Below are 19,164 nucleotides of genomic sequence, written 5' to 3'. Positions count from 1 at the left end.
ACTTGACGGTTAGTCTACGGACATGAAGCGTATATAGTGTTTTTTCTCTTTGATTAACATCCCTAGTTAATGCAATTAAAGAAAGCCATAATACTAAGTGAAATGATATGTTAGCTTTAGATACAGCGCCCACAAGCCTGTCATATTATTTTAATCACGTGACTATCGTGTCATGCAATACATTCTACCGCGTAAAAGTCAAAGACCATATGCGGAGTTGATGAAAGAGGTGAGGAGGTAAAGGAGTCTGATCTCCTTTACCTTTGTAGAGCCGAATTCATAATAACCTTCTGAAATATCCAGCCATGAAATCTCGTGATTTTGATTTGCACGTTTTATTTGCTGTTTCCGCTCTAGCATTAGTTCTATAGAAAAACGATCTCCTAAAGGACTTTCAGTTTGCAGAATGTTCCAGGGTGATAACGTCCAGTCACTTCAGAACAGTTTCTTTTGCAGAGTATCACTATCACAGTGCTTCGGACAGACATGTCCCATAAAAGAGAAGAACAGGACAAGGATAAACAAAGCTAGTATAGTCAATGATTTGAGCGAGAAAACCTTGCACAGTAGATACAGCATGATGAGATAGAACATTGTCTTGTACGATGCGAGAAAACGTAAACTTATCCGAGGATCCCGAACCGCGTGACAGGTCTGGGCATTTGATACCGGTGAAGTGCCTGGGCCGTTATGTGAGGGGGTCTTGAGACATGGGGACAGTGTACATGCTATGGTGCTCAGGTATCCTGTATTATTGTACGTTTGATGGAGGTGGTCACCAATCTAATAAATAGGAAAAGTAGAGATTGTAGGACCGATAGGGTTAAGGTAAAGAGAGGAAAAAAGATTGATGGATGAATATAAGGAACAAAGGAAGGAATAAAAAAGATTATGAAGAGAGGGAAGTCGGGTAGGAAGGTGGGTAGATAGATGGGTAGGTAGGTAAGGTATGTATGTAGGCAGGTAGGTGGGTAGGTAGGTTGATAGGTAGGTAGGTGGATAGGTAGGTAGTTGGGTAGGTAGGTGGATAGGTAGGTAGTTGGGTAGGTAGATGAGCAAATAAGGTTGGGTATATGGGTAGATTGGTCGGTTGATAGAAAGGAAGTACGAAAAGAAGTTTGCAATACCACAGGAACACAATGAATATCCTGTAGTTGTCATGCCATCAAATACGAGGAATATTCCATTGGACATTTTACCTTGGAGTTGAGATAGGTAGAAAATCGATAAAGAAGTCTGACAAGAGTTGGATTTTCGTAGCTCCTTATTGGCTGTAGCTCAGGGTCGCCAGTGTATTGTACTTCAAATCGACGCAAACCATTTATCATCTGTTGGGAAAAGGCAGAACCTTGTTGAGATAATACAGGAAAAAAGAGCAAGAAAGCAAACAAACGTGTTGAAAGAAAGAATGAATGAATGAAAGAATAAATAAATGAAAGAACGAACGAACGAACGAGCGGATGAATGAGTGAGCATGAAAGTGAGCATGAGATGAATCTTATCACAAGCGAACGAAAGAATGAACGAATGATAGGAAGGGGAAAGAAAGGATGGAGCAAGGAAAGGAGGGAGGGAGGGAGGGAGGAAGAGAAGGAAAGGAGAAGGACAGAGGTAGGGAGAAGTAGAAGTCGAAAAGAGAAAATAGCAGACGGAGGCCCGAAAGAGACATAACATACCTGGAATCTTCCTCTGTGCGTAACAATCAACTGCCCTCGCTCATTTTGAATACACTCTGGTATAGATCCCTGAGAGCTAGTACTTGATGATAAACTAGGAAGAGTCCTGTCTCTCGCTCCACTGGGGGTGGCCCGCGGGATTGTTTGATCACCTGAATCGGTCACGTCACTACTGACCTGCAAAGAACAATAGTGTCAAACTTGTAATATCACTGCCTTAGTCATGCAATCGCGATGTCACGCAATCGCGACGTCACGCAATCAAAGCAATGTCCTAATAGACCTTTTCGATTTGTGCATAACGTTCTCCAAAATGCCTTGGGATCTTCTCAAGTGTCATGGGTAAAGATGCTTGCATTGGTCAGCATTAGTGTGGTAAAAGAAGTCACGCAACCGTGACCTACTTGGAATTTCCAGCAAGTTGGGGAGAGGGTAGACTTGCCCCAAGTCGACCTCTCTTGTATGCCGAGCAGTTCTTTAATAAGCGAAGCGAGTATTTGGCGAGTGACGAGATATACAAAGGGCGGTGGAAGTCTAAGGAGAGGGGTGCCGATCACAACGGAGGCATTTTTTCACAAGGTATAAATATATGTACTGATTTCTAACCATGTCTTAATACCTTAACAATACTGGCGAGGCTCTCATATGACTGTTCGAGGTATAACGCGACCTTATCCGTGTCCCGCTTCGAGCTGTAATCTTCGTCAAAAAACTCTCCTGATAACAGGCTCTTGAACCACGCCATAGGGCCTTGGGCTGCCTGTGTGGTCTGTCCAGCCATGCCCGGATGCTTGTTACGAATATTGGCCAACGCACTGGAGATGTTGAAACGAAGACGTTCGAGCTGATAGGGGAAAAAATAATTGTTAGCTGCGCGCAAAAACGTTCATTAATATACCCAGTTGTTGATCAATACGCTAGTTATGGTTGACCAATACGCTGGTAATGGCATGGATTGTGGGGCAAACACGTGCCCACCCCATTTGGTAACCCAACAATTTCAATGATCACAAGACAATAGAAATCACCACGTGTTGTCTCCGTGCCGTTCTGGTAATCAACAGTGGCTTCGTTAGTGCTCTCACCTCTGCCGGGGGTCTCAGGTTCAATTCATGGAACCGGTATTGCATGTAAGAAATAATTGGATTTTTCCCTTGTTTCTCCGAATTCTCCGTTTTTCCTTCCTCTGCCAAACCTAACACGCTAAATTTCGATCTGTGAGTTAGCCATGCCCTGACTTTGATCAGAACAGAGGTTGTTTCAGGGTTCGATAAAATAGAAGGATGTTCATGCATTTCGCCCCATGTAGAGGTGGAATTTCGCGCACTGTGATTGGCGTAGGTCGGGAATTCCGTATCCTGACCGAGCCTTGTAGCGTCATTTTTCAGGAAGTCTGGTAGTGGTAGAAGATGACTACATAATGCAAATGTTCAGGGTAATTTTCAATTTCTAAGAACAAGGTGAAAGATTACCTTTTCACTTCCGGGTTCCTGAAAGATTGGCACATAGGAGAAGGAAGGTCCTTCCAAGTCCATCATGTTAGATCTCAAGGAGGACCCTAATGACACACCCATACTAGAAGGGGACCCTCTCAGAGGTCCTTTAGCATTCACAGATGGTTGCACAAGTAGCTTTTCAACTAAAGAAACAGAAATGGAATGGTTGAATGATTGAGATAAATATGATACATGTACACAATCATATAAGGAGAGACACCCCTTTGAAATGTATTGGGATACATAAGAAGTAGCAGAGTAGTCACACTTCATAGTCTATGTCATATACATACATGCAAAACTTATTTCATGTGGGTAGACAAATTCAGTTCAAAATATTAATTAATTGGTTTACGATTTGGCCCAAAACAAAAAAGTTAAATTAATCATTACAAGATTTTCAAACTACATAATATATAGATATGAAATTGAAACCACAAATAATCAAAGGCAAATATAGGAATAACGGGAAACAGCAATACAGGTATATACATAAGAGATTAAATTTATAATTACTATATCATCAAACTACATAATACCATTGCAAGAGAACCTCAGTTAACCAGACCATTTCCTGGACAAGCTGATTCGTTCCAGATAACAGCATGGCCTAAACAACAGGTTGTGTCATTGTGGAAGTGGGGCAAGGCACCAATAACACGATCTCTTCTGCATTCTTTATTGGTTGCCTACCAGCGTCTATATTAGTTTGGCTGAGAGCGACTGAAAGGAACAACTTCCACAGCAAGCCCAGAAGGGGATACATTGTCTTCCTAAGTTTCATTGTTGTCTGTATTCTACTAGCTATCCATAAATGTCATTTTTTACATACCTTCCTGAATGACATCTGCAAGTCCCTCTTGAGCAAAAACCTTCAATGGTACAAGAAAACACACATGTCAACATAGCAGTTGTTAAAATAACAGTTGGTTAATGAAAACGCCCAGCCAGAATTGGAACTTGTCCAGTCACATTTTTGCTTTGCCAGTCATTTTGACCAGTAACATTGAGCAAGAAACAAGCTATGTCTGCTCATTCACTATTAAATATGTTCATTATTAACATCATCATCATGACTGGTGACTGAGCAGCAGTTATTTGGAGTGGTGGGGGAGGGGGGGGAGAGATCTGGAAGAAAAGAGAGACCAAGAAGGAAGGGATATGCATGAAGGGACTCTGAAAAGAGGGAGGCTTTAGCTTCTCAAGTTTTGGTAATATTTAAGGCATTGGATTGTTGTGCTACCTTGGTAACCCTAACCAGAATGAAAACATCTTTGTGAGAATAAAGATCCAGTTTTAACCCTCGCAGGACAAACTCCTGTAAAACCTCAGTATAAAATAGGAAGTTTTCTTGTACAAAAGAAGTCCTGCAGTTAGAAAAAAGATTGAAACAAACTTTAACGCTTTCTGTTCCACACTTAGGTTTAATTTATGTAGTTTATCAATCTAAATTGATTGGCATATGCACCCATATTTGCCATACTTCTTTGACAGGTTCAATTGACCATTTAGGAAAGCAAAGGTGGTGTAGTGGTGAGTGTAATATTGCCTCTCACCAAGGTGACCTGGGTTCGATTGCTTGTTGGTTCTCTCCTGTGCTTCGAAGGTTTTTCTCTGGTTTTTCCTCCCTCTGCAAAAATCAACTTCTAAACTCTAATTTGATCTATTGGTAGCCTTTTTCAAGTGGGTTGCAAAACCTGTGAGGCTTTCCATCCACCATGTTATTCTATTGGTCACTAAATAACTCACCATTCTTGGCTAAATACATTAGTAGAATCAGTCTTGAGTGCCTGAGGATTCTTGGCATATCGCCAGGGCTGAATAAAACTTAGCCATGTCTCTACAATCTAAAAAAAAGTATAGAAATAAATACAAAAATAAATAAATAAATAAAGATAAGTCATTTCTGTCAAAATCTTGTAAAATCTTCAAATATAATAGCCTTTTCACAGTTCCCTGCGTTATCTTGAAAGTTAACCCTGCCTGTGCATTGATGTGAGAACAGTGGTGACCTTTACTTGCAATGATAGAAATGACAATAAAAATAGTCTTATTTGTTAGAAAAATTTATAGTATGAAAGATGTTGGTTAGAAGAAGAATGTATGATGGTTGATTTAACTTACCACTCGAAAGGATGGATCTAGAGGCCAGTGAGCAAAACCGTGTCTAATGAAGCAATACAGCTTCTTCTGTAACATCTGTTGAATGACATTCCTTCAAAGAAATAGAAAACATTTTACTTCAAATTCAAAACCTTCAAATTCTATTGGCTGATCAAAGTCAGGGTATGGCTAATTAACAGATTTATTGAATTAGAATGTAGCTTGCTGGGTTTTGCAGAGGGAGGAAAACCATGGACTGGAAAAAAACTTGAGCCAAGGAAGTGAACCAACAAACACTACTCACACATGATGCTAAGACTGGGAATCAAACATGAGAGGTGGGTAAACTACTGCAACACTATATGTGACAGAGTCAAAAGACACTATTTTGGACAGTAATTATTTAGACATAAATCTATATTTTTAATTAGGAATGCCTCGTGTACACATAGGAATGTAATTCTTTAGTTAACTGTTTGCGTGGAAAATGCGTAAGCAAGAAATAATTTCCGTACGTAATTTACGTATTTCCGTTTCTATTTATATCTAGCAAAACTGTATTTTATTCATAACTTTTAGCTATTTAGATAAGCTACAAATTTATTTTATCTCATTGTAAATATTTTTCTTGTTTTCATTAGAGATATCCTGTAATCTCGTTCCCGTTTTTTTTTTCATGTATTGTAAAGTTGTGTGAATTTTTCAATAAATTCTTTTGTCAAAACCACTTGCAATCTGATTCATAGCTGAGCGCCTTGCCGCCGGTTACATATAGAAGGTACAATGTACCATTTAACCACCAAATCCATAGGAATCCCGCATGAATTATTTTTGGTGCCGAAAGTAAAGGGGGCAATTGCCCCTGCGCTAGGCAGTGCTTCATGTCTAGGAATATGCAATATTTTTTACCTCTTTAGTTCTTCAATAGGACTGAGAGCAGATTGATTTAAGGCTTCTATTCCACTGTCATACACAAACAAGTGAACCTGCTTGATTAACATTCTAACAGCCTGCACTAAATCAACACTTGGCATGAAATAAACCTAAAAACGTAAAACATAAGTCATATCAATATCAAATTAGTTGGGGAAGCATAGGAAGCATTACAATGACAAACACAGAAAACAAGGTTTTGAAATAATAATATTTAGTAGTACCTGTCCATGTGAAAGAACATTACTTGTTACAGAATCCATGGTATTCTGGTTGAGCCAAAACTCAATAAGGATCTGCAACATGCAAAGGACGCAGTTGACAAAAAATACCAGAAAAACTTCTTAAAACACTTTATTTGAAAACTCACCAATAAACTACACACAAATACAGACCCCAGCAGCAGCAACCACACCTGACTGGCATCTTCCCCACATCCAACGAACACACCAGCAACAGCTGTTACACTCATTATCAACACCACTATGCTAATGACATCCCATGCAAACCCTTCTTACACTCCATCACTTACCCATAGCACCTCTTCCCAACCAACACTACACACACCTTACCAATACTTTATTACATCGATTGTCATAATTATGAGGTCAACACAGCCCCAGACCTGTTTTTTGGCTTTGACCATTTACAAAAAATACTAGCCAATAACAGATGAAAGTTGCCAAAACCCCAGACATTTTGAATTATAGCTAGTAAGTACAAGTTAACACCACCATATCCCCACCAGTGATGAGATCCTTAATTTATCCTTCCTGCAGTGCTTTACCTGTAAAAAAGTTTCAGACTTCCATATCTCTCCGGTGCTATGGTCATATGTACTGTGACCTTGGACTGGAGGAATATGTCCTGACGGTGATGCTCGGATAAGACCGCTAAACTGTGCCTGGTTCTGTGGCAACCTGTGAAAGCTCCCTGTACTGTACCTACCACAAATGAACACATAATAAAATAGATAATGACCAGTGGTTACTAGTTGGGATTATATTCCTGTGTCACATACGACAAGTGAATAAGAGAGAGACTAATGTCCGCAAAGTCAGTATTAACTCAAGTAATACTGCATATACTAACCAAGGTGCTTGATTTCTGCCAGACAGACTTGATGATGTTGAGGTGTTAGGTTGGATTGATGTCGCAGGAGACAAAAAATGAGTAAGATAGCTTTCAAGGATGGCCAAGTATAATGTCTGGACTTCAGTTGTCCCATTTGAATCTTGAGATGTCTAAAAGAAATCAATTCAAACTAATACAATCAAAAAGGAGATTTTTTGTTAGGATGCATGACTCGCCTCTCATCAATGCGACCCGGGTTACAGTCCCACTGGGCTCAGTGTGGTATGTGAGTAGAGTTGTTTGTTGGCTCTCTCCTGTGCTACAAGGGTTTTACGGGTTCCCTAGTATCCTTTCCTATGCAAAAATCAACTTCTAAATTCCAAATGGAATTACAGTGGATGAAGAGCCACTCTGTGGAAATACCACTGCTAAATCCTATTTATTTATTATTATTATTTATTAAAGCAGATATCAATCAATCAATCAATCAATCAATAAACTTTATTTAAAGAGGGTGACGTATTAACCCAGTGGGTTATCTAACTTACAGCCCTCACAAATCTAACTTATGGCCCTCATATCTAACTCATGGCCCTCACTTATGGCCTTCACAAGATATGGTATATATAGTAGAGAATATGACCCCTAAATCTGTGTTTGAAGGGTATCGACTATAACCATGCCATTAACATGCTTATTGACTTCCTACCAAAAATACTACCAACCACATTAACCAACAGCCTGCTGAAAAACACTACCCATACTCTACTGACTCTATACTGACTCCATACTGACACTGACTTGGGGGTGTCAATATTTACTAGAGTCCTATCATGTGATACCATTATGACATTGGAATATTTATTCCTGATTACTTACACTGCTAATGTTCTGTTGATATACAAGATAGTAAGCAAAATGAAACATGAAGTACTCAAAAGCATCTAGCAATGGGTTAAGAAATGACAATCAACAATTGAAATAAACTAAAGACCCTGTTTAACCCAAAAGTTGAATGACATTACTGCTAATAAACATAAGTAAAATCTAATCATTGGTATAGCAACAATTTTCAATCAATGCATATTATTCAAAAGGATACCAAGAAGTACTACTCTCGAAGAGTTAGAACTGGCAGTATTGGAAATGTGGATTTTGTTGTGGTAAAGAACTGGGATATTCCCCTCTGCTAATGAGTTTTGGGATGGCATCTGTAAAAAGCGATAAAAAAACAATATTTACTAGTGATTACAACAGATGGATCTCACTACTTTAATATTAATATAGTATTTTGAGTGGCAAAATATAATTTTTATATCATATATATGTGTGTGTGTGTGTGTGTCAAATGTTTTGCAAATTACCCCTTTTTCTGCAAATCATAGAAAACGTCAAGGTTTTTACGACTTTTGAAGTCAATGTACCGAATGAACAAATGGATGAATGAAAGAACAAATGGGTGAATAAATGAACAAATACTTACTGGAAGACATTTGATGAAGAATTCATATTTTAAGTATCCATCAACTTGAAGTTTGTCAATCAACTTGAATATCGCTCCAGATGGCCCCAGGAATTTTGATAGTTGTTCAAATGCTCCAGATCGCTGGGATAATTTTCTAAGTCCCCAGTCATTATTATTGTTGCTATAACCAAATATACTTCCAAGAAGCTCTGGGAAAAATCCATGTAGCTCCTGTTGATTTAAAAATAAATTAAAATAGACAAAAAATATTCCACATAAAAAATGTAATTAACTGATTTATATAAGGCATTTATAAACACCTTTATCAAACTCATCAATAATTCATGAGGAAAACACAATAGAAATCATGACCTTAGAGGAGTTTGTAAATGTTCATACAGAATCGTCTCAATTTGCATAAATTTTAACTTGAATTTTCTCTGCTAGATTCACTCTTATCTGGAAAATTTTATTAGGAAACAAAAGAACTAACCTAGACCTTTAATATACATGGCCGATCTATATGGGCTTTATGATAACTCGCCTTCCTCTCATTTTCATAAGGTTCGTTTGTGAATGCCCATGCAGATTGTCCACTCATTTTGTATATATTACATAACAACTTCAAGGATAAATACAGAGAGGTCCCATACACTTTAACCTCCTGGGAACAAGGTAAAAGGATTGAAATACATGTAATAATGGAGGTTCATGATATTGCAAGTTCACAGGACACAGCCTCATTTTTGAGATAATGTGAAGTTTGAGATATCTAGGTTTTGAGATGACAGGACTCAGCTACTGTATATGCATCAGAATTGGATGCCAGAAATATTCATCAAAATTTTCATAAAATAACTAAAAGGAATGAGTAGTGGTCCTTTTAAGCCTTTCAAATGACACAATTTTCACGCACCTTAGTGGAATAGTCATCAATTATTTTTTGGACTTCCTCACATCTTTGACTTAGTGAAGACTTTTGGAGGGCAATACTGGTTTTTCTCTGGTAATTGCAAATGATAATAATGATTCATGTTGATTAACTCCTTTTAACTCTTCAATTCCAGAAAACATCCATACAAAAAATAGTAATACTTCATGTTTACTAGCAAAAACATTGTGATGTTAATATGTCAACTATTTTTACAAAAGTTTGTCACAAGTTGCTTTAAATAAATGAATGAATGGATGGATGGAAGAATGGATGGATGGATGGATGGATGGATGGATGGATGGATGGATGGATGGATGGATGGATGGGTGGGTGGATGGATGGATGAATGAACTTTGTTTATAGAAGATGACACTTGACAGTATAGACCCCTTGCAACACTTTGGAATGCAGCTGAACCTGGGGGACAAAACAAAAGGTTCCAATTCCAATTCTCAGAAGTTTGGAATTCTTTTGTTTTGTTCCCCAGATTGAGCTGCTTTGACATCACATGCAAGGGGTCTATTTACCGATAAACCTGTGGTCCTCTTTTAATATCTCTAGTTAATTAGGGAGTGGACCACCATTTACATGGTCATCTGAGCCATGTGAAGGTCTAACCATTTGCAGATATAGTAGCCCTTTCACCTCAGTTATATTAAGACCTTGAGTGTTGGTCTGGCTGAGGCTTGAATCAAGACCTCCTGCTCAACAGGCAGATGCTCTTACCATTACTGAGCTAAACGGGAGGTGTTTGTGTCACCAGCCAACCAATCTCTGGTTGGCAAATGAATAGCAATGGCTTATGTCACAAAAGGTATCAGCAACACATCCCACATTGGGAGAGATTGTTATTTTAATAGCCAACATTTAATTCAATAGGACTCTTAAACTTTTTTTAACAGCATATAACTTTATATGTTCGTTGTTATTGTAGTATTTAAGATGTTTATACATAGTTATTTGAAGTAATAGTCTCAAAATACAGCGCGATGTTGTTTTTTTTTTACCATTTTACGCCATCATGACCATTAATAATTTGGGGAAATTTGCATCATTCACAGGCAGCCCAAATAAAGGCAATTCTCTGCTGCTGAAATATATATGTTGGTATGCGTAGTGGAGTGGTTAGAAATGAAACAACTCAAAGGTTTTATGTCTAATCAACTGATTGCTTTTATGCAGTACGTAGGCGAACCTTTCGTTCCAGCATGTGGTAAAAAACTTTTACTTTACAAGCTTTTAAAATAAGTACGAAACCACACTTTCTATTGTCCTGTCATATGAAAACCTTACCTTAAAATCATCTGAATTCATCCTAGTACTGTTATTTTGTCACAAAATGTTATAAATACGCTGTAGAAGGTAATGCAGTTCGACGTTTTAACTTTCTTGCTGTCAGTACGACTTGTCCGCCATTTTGTTCAACATGACACAGGAAGCCCAAAACAAGCCGAAAGACTTCACGATCACTTTTTGTGGGGTTCCTGTGGTGTTTGATAAACTGTATATGATAGAGACTATGAAAAAAAAGGCCGGATGGAACGCAGGCTATAATACATAGGTTTTAATTTATTTTTGCAAAAGAACAAACGAACGAAAAGAATATGAAATTTTGCTCTTTCTCCCAAAAGTGAAATCTTGCTGTCCTAATTTCAAGTTAAAACTTTTATTCAAAAAGGGAACCTAAGTAGTGGCAATTTAGTTGCTTCATAGGGTACGCGAAAAAAATGTTTACAAAATAATAATTCTTATGACGAAAGACTCGTACTTATTGTATTAGTAAAATGCAATAAAAGCTTCCTTCCTTCCTCAAGGGTGGGGTTCCTGTGTGGTTCGTTCTCATTCCCCTCTCTGCCTTGACTCCTCCTCCTCTTCCTTCTTCATGTTCAAACAGAGCTGAGCCGGTTCGTTGGAAAAGACTGAAAATAACTGAGCCTTTTCTCCACCCGACACTCATCTAAGACTCTTTACACCACTTCGATAAGAAGTTCCAACCTTTGAGTACAATTTAATACCCAACTTATTGCTTCAGAGATGTCTAGAGTGGTACGAAAGTCACTTTTCCGCCATGTTTTCGGCAAAGACCCGCGAAAGGAGGAAACATTTGAAGACATCAAAGTCTCAAAAAACTCCTGGGAAGCTCCTTTTTGTGCTGTCAACCCTAAGTTTGTAGCAGTGTGCCTTGCATCTGCTGGCGGTGGAGCTTTTCTAGTGCTTCCTTTGAGCAAGGTAAGACTTTGGTATGACTAAAATGTGGGAGTCAATGTATTAAACAGGTCATATGGCCTCCAACTAGACTCTTCTACAAATATTTAATCAAGGGAAACCCAGAAAATCTGTCCACGTTCTTTAATCAGATAGTACTGATTCGAAGATTCCTTAAAGACCTGGAATAAGTATTTTATGAGGTTTATCTTTATTCTCTTGAAGTTAAACTTCCGTGAAGACATGAACGTGTTGGATGAAACGCCTAGGTAAAATACATGACCATATAAAGAGATCTCTGGGATTCAAGTTGTTGCACACTTATTTACCTATTGATCGCGTCCATAAGACCATCAAAAGAAGTCAAATTGCTCAATTATCTCTTTTTATCTCATTAAAGCTTTGATTCTTAACACTTTTGCCCATTGATTCTCGAAATTCTTTCTTTCTTTACATGAAATAAGTATTTCAGACAAAATTTCGTTTTCACTTCAAGAACATTTTCTTTGAAAAGAGATTTCCTGTGATAGCCATCTGTCAGTAATTGTGATTTCAATCTGTTTATTATGACATCCAACGAGTAAACTTGACTTCTGTATTTCAGAATTAACTTTGTTTATTAGCTTCCATAATTCTACTAGATTCAAGTCCAAGTCAGACCGACAGATCTGGACAGAATATTACAAAATATTCCACCGAAGTAACGATATATTTTTTTCAAGATCCATGTTTATCAAGAGAAATTCCTATATTCTAATACCTAGATTGTGAAATGTGTTTTTTTAAATAAAAACGAAAAATCCGATGGCTATCAATGTCAAACAAATATTTTCTTGGTGGAGAAATAATTTTGGCTCCAAAACTTTGATTTCCGTGATTTCAGACGTTACAGTTGTAGTTATTGTTTAATAAGTGATGGAATTTTCCTTGTACTGTACTTAAATTAATTTAAATTATTCAGTCCCACCCATTATTAATGTAGGTAATAATGTCATTGTCCGTATAAAATGTAGTTTTCTGTGAGCTGTAAAATTCAACGATAAACTAAGGTGTCATATTTCACTTTTTTTAAGGATAATTATTTTTAAATGTATTTGTTTAGTTCAAGTACGAATACACAAACCCTACATAAACTTCAAACAACATTCAAAGTAGTAAATTATAGATAATGTAAGAATAAGTAGTTGATATATTTGAGTATTGTAAAGTTTCAGGATCGTTACACATTCCCATATAACAATTTAATTATTTTTAAATGTATTTGTTTATTTCACGTACGAATACGCAAACCCTACATAAACTTCAAACAACACTCAAAGTAATAAATTATAGACAATGTAAGAATAAGTAGTTGGTATTTTTGAGTATCGTAAAGTTTCAGGATTGTTACACATTCCCATACAAAATTTTTTTTTCCTAATGAATAACATTTCCATAATCTCCAGGAAAAGCATTGAGGAATGATCATATTGTCTATCTAATCAATAGGAATCACTTTTAGTACCATTATTTCGTTCAAATTTTAAGAAGACTCCAAAATCCCTGATGCATGGATTTTTCTGACAAAAGAGAGACAGAGTTTGCATGTTTAAGAAAATTATTGCAGTAAAAAATTTTTCCAGGACTTGTATAAAAGAAAACTTCCATAGACCGAAAGAGCCACCAAGACTATATACAGGGTTCATGCTACTCCTTAGACTCCTGAAAACTCCTTGAATTTAGTTCACGTTTTTAAGGGCACTTGAAAAGCTCTTGAATTTTACGATATTAGTGAAACTCCTTAAAAACTCCGTGAATTTTTGCTTTGATCATTACTTGCATGGTTCTGAAATAGATCTAGTCAGAAAGATCAGAAAATCTGAAGGTCGGCCATGTGCAACCACCGTGCAAAACCTTGGCATTGTTAGCTGAACATACTCCTTGAAAATTCATTTTTGGGTCCTTGTATACTTCTTGAATAGTCCTTGAATTTTAAGTGGTTACCTCGGCACGAACCCTGATATATCTAAGCCAAAGTTCTAGTTTAAAGAAGTTTTAGATACGAAGATACAAGTGATTGATTATGATAATAATTTATTTAAAATGTATAGGTCTGTTGGTGTCCCATTGAGGGACACCAACATGGCAGACAAATCACAAAGGTTGAAAATCATGTTTATATTGCAACCACTTCAATGTGTCGATAACACAAATCATAAAAATAAAGTTAAAATAATAAATTTCCCTATTTCTAATGCTTTGAAAATATGTGAAAGAATTACCTGCATAATTTGACTTGACCAAATGACATGACATGACACAGGGCTCTGTGTCAGAATAAGTCAGAATAAGTGGAGCATGCACACCTATGATTGACTTGGGTGTACCTAATTGACACTATTCTGTTGGTTATTTATTGTGGTATAGACTGGTCGTGTTGAACTTAACAGTCCCCGTGTTGCTGGTCACCAAGGAGATGTCTTGGATTTAGCATGGAATCCTTTCAATGACAACATGATTGCCTCCAGTTCTGAAGATATGAAGGTTATGCTTTGGGAAATTCCTGACACTGGTCTAGCCCATGACCTAACGACCCCACTTGTTACCCTCTCCCACCACCAGCGTAGAGTTGGCATAGTCAGGTGGCACCCAACTGCAGAGAACATCTTGTTAAGCGCCAGCCACGACAATTTGATTTGTGTCTGGAATCTGGAATCTGGTGAAATTGTGACAGAGATTGATTGCCATCCAGACACTATTTTTTGTGTAGCATGGAATCATGACGGCAGTAAAATTGCCACTACTTGTAAAGACAAAAAGCTAAGAATACTTGATCCACGATCTGGGGATGTCGTTAAGGTTAGTTATGAGACATAAACAATTGGTCCATTTTGTTTGTTTTTAACCTAATGATCAAGTTTTAGAATTGCCAGGTTGATTTTTTTATTTTATTTTGAGTGATTCTTAGTTTTTGTATCCAAACAAAAGTCAAATAATTCATGATTAAATATTTTGTATATATATATATATATATATATTTTTTTTTTTTTTTTGTCTCTTTTCCTTATATTTCTTATACAGGTTTTTTTTTTTTTTTTTCTACCTCCTCCTCTTACATTTTTTTTTTACATATTTTGTACATATTTTGGGATATTTTTGTATTAGTCGTTACTAAAGATATCTTTACTTGACCAAATACTCATTTTTTACAGGGTCTGCTCCATGACATATTTCACTCCATTCTGGCTTTCTGTTAACTCCAATGTTAGTAATGAAATATGTACAAATCATGTATATGTAATTCAGCATTCTCACAAGGGCTTTATTTTTTAGAAGTGTGAGGGCCATGAGGGAAGCAAGCCACAACAAATTGCTTTCTGTAGCAAGACTGACAACCTGTTCACAACAGGATTCTCTCGCATGAGTGAACGACAATATGCCATTTGGGATGTAAGTAAAAGTTGCCTTAAAAACTACCAGTTATTCAAAAGTTATTTGTGTGAACTTCTACCGAAAACAGGGTTCCAAAATATGACAAAATTGGTGTATTTGTGGCAAAATTATTGAATTAACTGAACTTGACTTGAACAATCTGGAAAAAATATTTAATAAAAGTTTTTGTTCTTACTGTAAAACTCTTTCAAATATCAAAAATAACTGCATAATTTGAAAAGCATAAGTCAAAATGTCTTTAGTCACTTAAGGAGATTTGCAATCTCTGTCACTGCAAGTATGGAAGACAGGATAATGCAGGTTTGAATCTCAACGTTCAGGGTCTTGACATAACTGAGAATAAAAACTTAAATAAAAACAAACTTCACATGGCTTCATGTGAAAACGACCTCAATGCCAATTGATCAACAATAGATTTGAATACTAAAAAATGAATAAATAAATAAAAATAAATTCAATGGAAAGTTCCCCTACTGTTATGTATGTTAATAACATGATGGCAGCTTGGATGTAAGAAAGTTTTTAATGAGCAGGAATTCGACTTCCCAAATATTTTTGTATGATTAAAAGCAGAGCTTATTCAGGGGTGGCGCTTATCAATAATTTTGGTCTTAGGTGCGGCATTTATTCAGGTGCCACTTTTAAACGAGTAAAATACAGTAGTACGTCAATTTTCAAATGTTTCACATACATATATTAGACAAAACTATTATGAGGTCTATGTATGTTGCATTCTCAAATACCCATAATATCTTTCTTCGTAGAAAAATTTAGAACAGCTGACGTTGGAGGATATTGATTCTTCAAATGGGGTACAGTTCATACGATATGATCCCGACACAAATATGATTTGGCTCATTGGAAAGGTAAGAGTAGCATTGATTCATTGCATAGGCCTGTCACCCCTCTCTTATTTCATTGTTACTTCACCCATGAAAATGAAAGAAAACATTTGTACACAATCGAAGGCGAACTCGAAATGGGAATATTGTCACACAACTCTATCATTTTCATACATCTTTATCCTTTTTCCCCTTTTTTAGGGTGACTGTCTAATCAGATACTATGAACTTGTGGATGAAGAACCCTACTGCCACTGGATTACCAACTACCAGGGCAAAGACCCTCAAAGGGGCTTTGGATTCATGCCAAAGCGAGGCTGCAACATTAGCATCAATGAAATATGCCGCATCTACAGAATGACTGGAAAGGGGCATATTTTACCTGTCTCATTTACTGTTCCAAGAAAGGTACTCGTTGATGTGTGTGTTATTACGTGAATGTTGATATCATGGTGGTCTAGAGGACCACAGGCTATCCCATCATGCATTGCATGTGATCATTTTCCTACCATTTTGTTAGAAGAAATTGTGACTCAAAAAATCTCTCCATTTTTAGTCTGAGATGTTCCAAGAAGATCTATTCCCACCAACTCAGGGTGGCGATGCCTCTCTCACAGCTGATGAATGGTTAGGAGGGAAGAATGCCGAACCCAAACTCATGTCCCTTGAGGCTTTGTTTAAGGGGAAAGGTCAGGCTGCTACTACTGCAAAGAAGTCCACTGGGCTGTCATCGCTGAAGGGGAAACTGGCTGCAAAGAAGACAAAAGGAGGTGCTGCTGGCCAAGAAGAGGTAAGTTATTTGTCCTCTTTCATTGCTATCAGTACATTGCCAAGATCTCTTTTACATTGTTAGGGGAGTTAGGATGGCGTGGGTGGTAAAATGCTCCCCTCTCACCTCTGAGGTCCGGGGTTCAAATCCCAGTCACCCCATGTGAGCTGGTTGGTTCTTTTTCTGACTCAGAAGGTTTTTCCGGTCCTTCAGTTTTTCCTCCCTCCTCTCAAATCAACCCTAATTCAAACTGGTTAGAGCTGTGCTCCGGGGTCATACATGGAATGTATAGCAGCTGCCCCAGAGGTGCCTTCACATGCTTTCAGTTTGACCCCAATGAGCTGCGCCACTGCTGTACTTGCGGTGGTGATAAGTGAAGACAAGTTTTTTTTTGGGTTATCAGTACATTGTCTGCAGCCCTGATGATGATGATGATGATGATAATAGTGGTGGTGATGATAATGATGACAGTGACAGTGGTGTTGGGGGTATTAATGATGGTACAAGTTAATAATATTGACATGATGGTATTGATGAAAACAGTTTTTTTATAATCAATAGCCCCCACTTCTGAGATATGCTTTGCTTGTCACGCACAAAGAATTCACTGTGAGGCTTCATGCATAATGTAATTTGTGCTCAGTAATTTGTGACAGGAGAAAAGAATTAATTTATTTTAGCACATAGCCTTGTTTTAAAACCTTTGTTTGTGACAATTGAAAGATATCTCGGAAGTGGGCTATTGGAATTAGGTATCCCACTGGGGGATCTGCAGGGGGGACAATAACTAGTACAGCTCACATCAATGTTTGTTTTCTAGGACATGGATGTGAATAAGCTTCTTGATACTTTGAAAAAGCTGAACAACAAGGTGGAAAAACTAGAGAAAAGCAATGCTGAACTTGAAAATAGAGTAACTGACCTTGAAACAGTTGTTGCTGGTGAAGATAATGGAGAGGGCCACGATGAAGAGGATGATGATAAGTAACTGATAAGCTAAATAATTATATGCTTTCTACCATTTTGTATTTGTTTGACGAGAGGCTTGTTAAAATAGACAAAACTGCTTCTTCTGGGTGACACTTTTAGTTACATCCAAAGCAGTTTTGTGTTTGTAACAGATAGCTGTACTAGCTCTTACCATAGTACTTAAACAAGAAAGAAAGAAAACCAAAAATAGAAATGTCAGTGTTCGGCATTGCTGAACTGATATTTGCGTAGGGGACTTTAATGTTATTTTATGGTTTCTGCTTCTTCACTAGTGTTTTTTACTGGAATTTATACATCATGATTATACATCTGCATAGTAGGAAAAAAGATGAATCTTGTTACTCATTGACAGGCAACAAAAAGGTTTTAAAGTTTTGAGATTAGGTTTTATGTGAACCAAAAAGTCCATTCTTTTGATAATTATTTGTTAGTAGAACAGCAAAGAAACTGCATTTTCATACTATTATTTTTCACTAATTTCTGATAAATGTATGGCAGAAACCTTTTGATAACATGCTTAGTTCTCCGCTTATTTTTTTCAATACACATCTAAAGAAAATTACAATATTGTTCACTGCATTATATGTATCTGATTAAGGTGGACTTGGATAGACTTGATTTAGATGCAATGTTGTGGACTTTAGGTCAATCTGATATTTTGTCTGTAGATCTTATTCTGTTTCAAGTCAAGGTAGGAGTAGAAATACAGAAAATGTATGATTTAAACAACTACACCAACTTCCACTTGAAACTGCTAAAAGGTCTATTTTTCTTGGTTTTCAAGTGGAAAAAAATGTAGATGGTTTTGTAATAATTCTTAAAAGAATAAAATAAAAGACATGAAAATGTTTGGTTAAATATTGAGATTATTTTGTCAAGATCAACCAACAAAAGCATGCCTCTTAAATCTAGGTTTTCAACAATCTTATCAAAGTACAAAGTTTCTCTCATTCACAAAATTTGATATTTAGTTTAAAGAAAATTCAATTCCCTAATGGTTTGGATGCGATAGAAAATCATTTTGCTTTCTACCTTTTCAGTCACCTTTTGTTATTGTTTCGATAGCAATCTAGGTGCTGTTGGTATTGTAAATTAAATATAAATATAATTTGATGTTAGGTAAAATTATCATGTACTGTGTAGCCTTAATTGAAAATCTTTTGGAGCCAACATGTATCTTTTGCAAGAAAGAAAATGTCAGTACTTTAATGTTGAATTGAAATAAAAAAAGTTTTTTTAACGTGG

At 36.9% G+C, this 19,164-nt stretch overlaps 2 protein-coding genes across 2 annotated transcripts; one reads left to right on the top strand and one right to left on the bottom strand.

Annotated features, from left to right (window-relative positions):
- Positions 1 to 108: 108 nt before the first annotated feature.
- On the bottom strand, positions 109 to 11,101 carry LOC116293966 (sphingomyelin phosphodiesterase 4). The gene is made up of 18 exons (XM_031701469.2): positions 10,975 to 11,101; positions 9,664 to 9,750; positions 8,766 to 8,978; positions 8,385 to 8,493; positions 8,162 to 8,226; positions 7,301 to 7,452; positions 6,996 to 7,152; positions 6,433 to 6,504; positions 6,185 to 6,318; positions 5,297 to 5,387; positions 4,922 to 5,019; positions 4,416 to 4,539; positions 4,005 to 4,044; positions 3,149 to 3,315; positions 2,296 to 2,520; positions 1,677 to 1,853; positions 1,200 to 1,328; positions 109 to 783 (listed from the first exon to the last, which is right to left on the bottom strand). The coding sequence occupies exons 1-18, from the start codon at positions 10,993 to 10,995 to the stop codon at positions 436 to 438; spliced, it is 2,409 nt and encodes an 802-aa protein (XP_031557329.1). The 5' UTR covers positions 10,996 to 11,101; the 3' UTR covers positions 109 to 435.
- A 429-nt stretch (positions 11,102 to 11,530) lies between these two features.
- On the top strand, positions 11,531 to 19,159 carry LOC116293970 (coronin-1A). The gene is made up of 7 exons (XM_031701472.2): positions 11,531 to 11,910; positions 14,293 to 14,724; positions 15,199 to 15,315; positions 16,083 to 16,184; positions 16,362 to 16,568; positions 16,717 to 16,950; positions 17,750 to 19,159. Exons 1-7 carry the CDS (start codon positions 11,716 to 11,718, stop codon positions 17,915 to 17,917), a joined length of 1,455 nt encoding a protein of 484 aa, XP_031557332.1. The 5' UTR covers positions 11,531 to 11,715; the 3' UTR covers positions 17,918 to 19,159.
- The last annotated feature ends 5 nt before the right edge of the window (positions 19,160 to 19,164 follow it).

Source organism: Actinia tenebrosa, unplaced genomic scaffold, assembly GCF_029948245.1.
Source record: "Actinia tenebrosa isolate PJP-AT-01 unplaced genomic scaffold, QUT_ActTen_1.0 PGA_scaffold1__47_contigs__length_23844297, whole genome shotgun sequence".
Classification (NCBI taxonomy): Eukaryota; Metazoa; Cnidaria; class Anthozoa; order Actiniaria; family Actiniidae; genus Actinia; species Actinia tenebrosa.
Note: the sequence above shows the minus strand (reverse complement) of the source record. Positions and strands in the feature narration are given on the sequence as shown.

Coding starts and splice junctions, on each gene's coding strand:
- LOC116293970 (XM_031701472.2), top strand. CDS start 11,716: ATGTCTAGAGTGGTACGAAAGTCACTTTTCCGCCATGTTTTCGGCAAA. Junction 15,316..16,082: donor GACAATATGCCATTTGGGAT/GTAAGTAAAAGT, acceptor CTTTCTTCGTAG/AAAAATTTAGAACAGCTGAC. Junction 16,185..16,361: donor TGATTTGGCTCATTGGAAAG/GTAAGAGTAGCA, acceptor CCCCTTTTTTAG/GGTGACTGTCTAATCAGATA.
- LOC116293966 (XM_031701469.2), bottom strand. CDS start 10,995: ATGAATTCAGATGATTTTAAG. Junction 5,388..6,184: donor CCTATTGAAGAACTAAAGAG/GTAAAAAATATT, acceptor ATTTCTTTGAAG/GAATGTCATTCAACAGATGT. Junction 4,540..4,921: donor AATGTATTTAGCCAAGAATG/GTGAGTTATTTA, acceptor TTCTAACTGCAG/GACTTCTTTTGTACAAGAAA.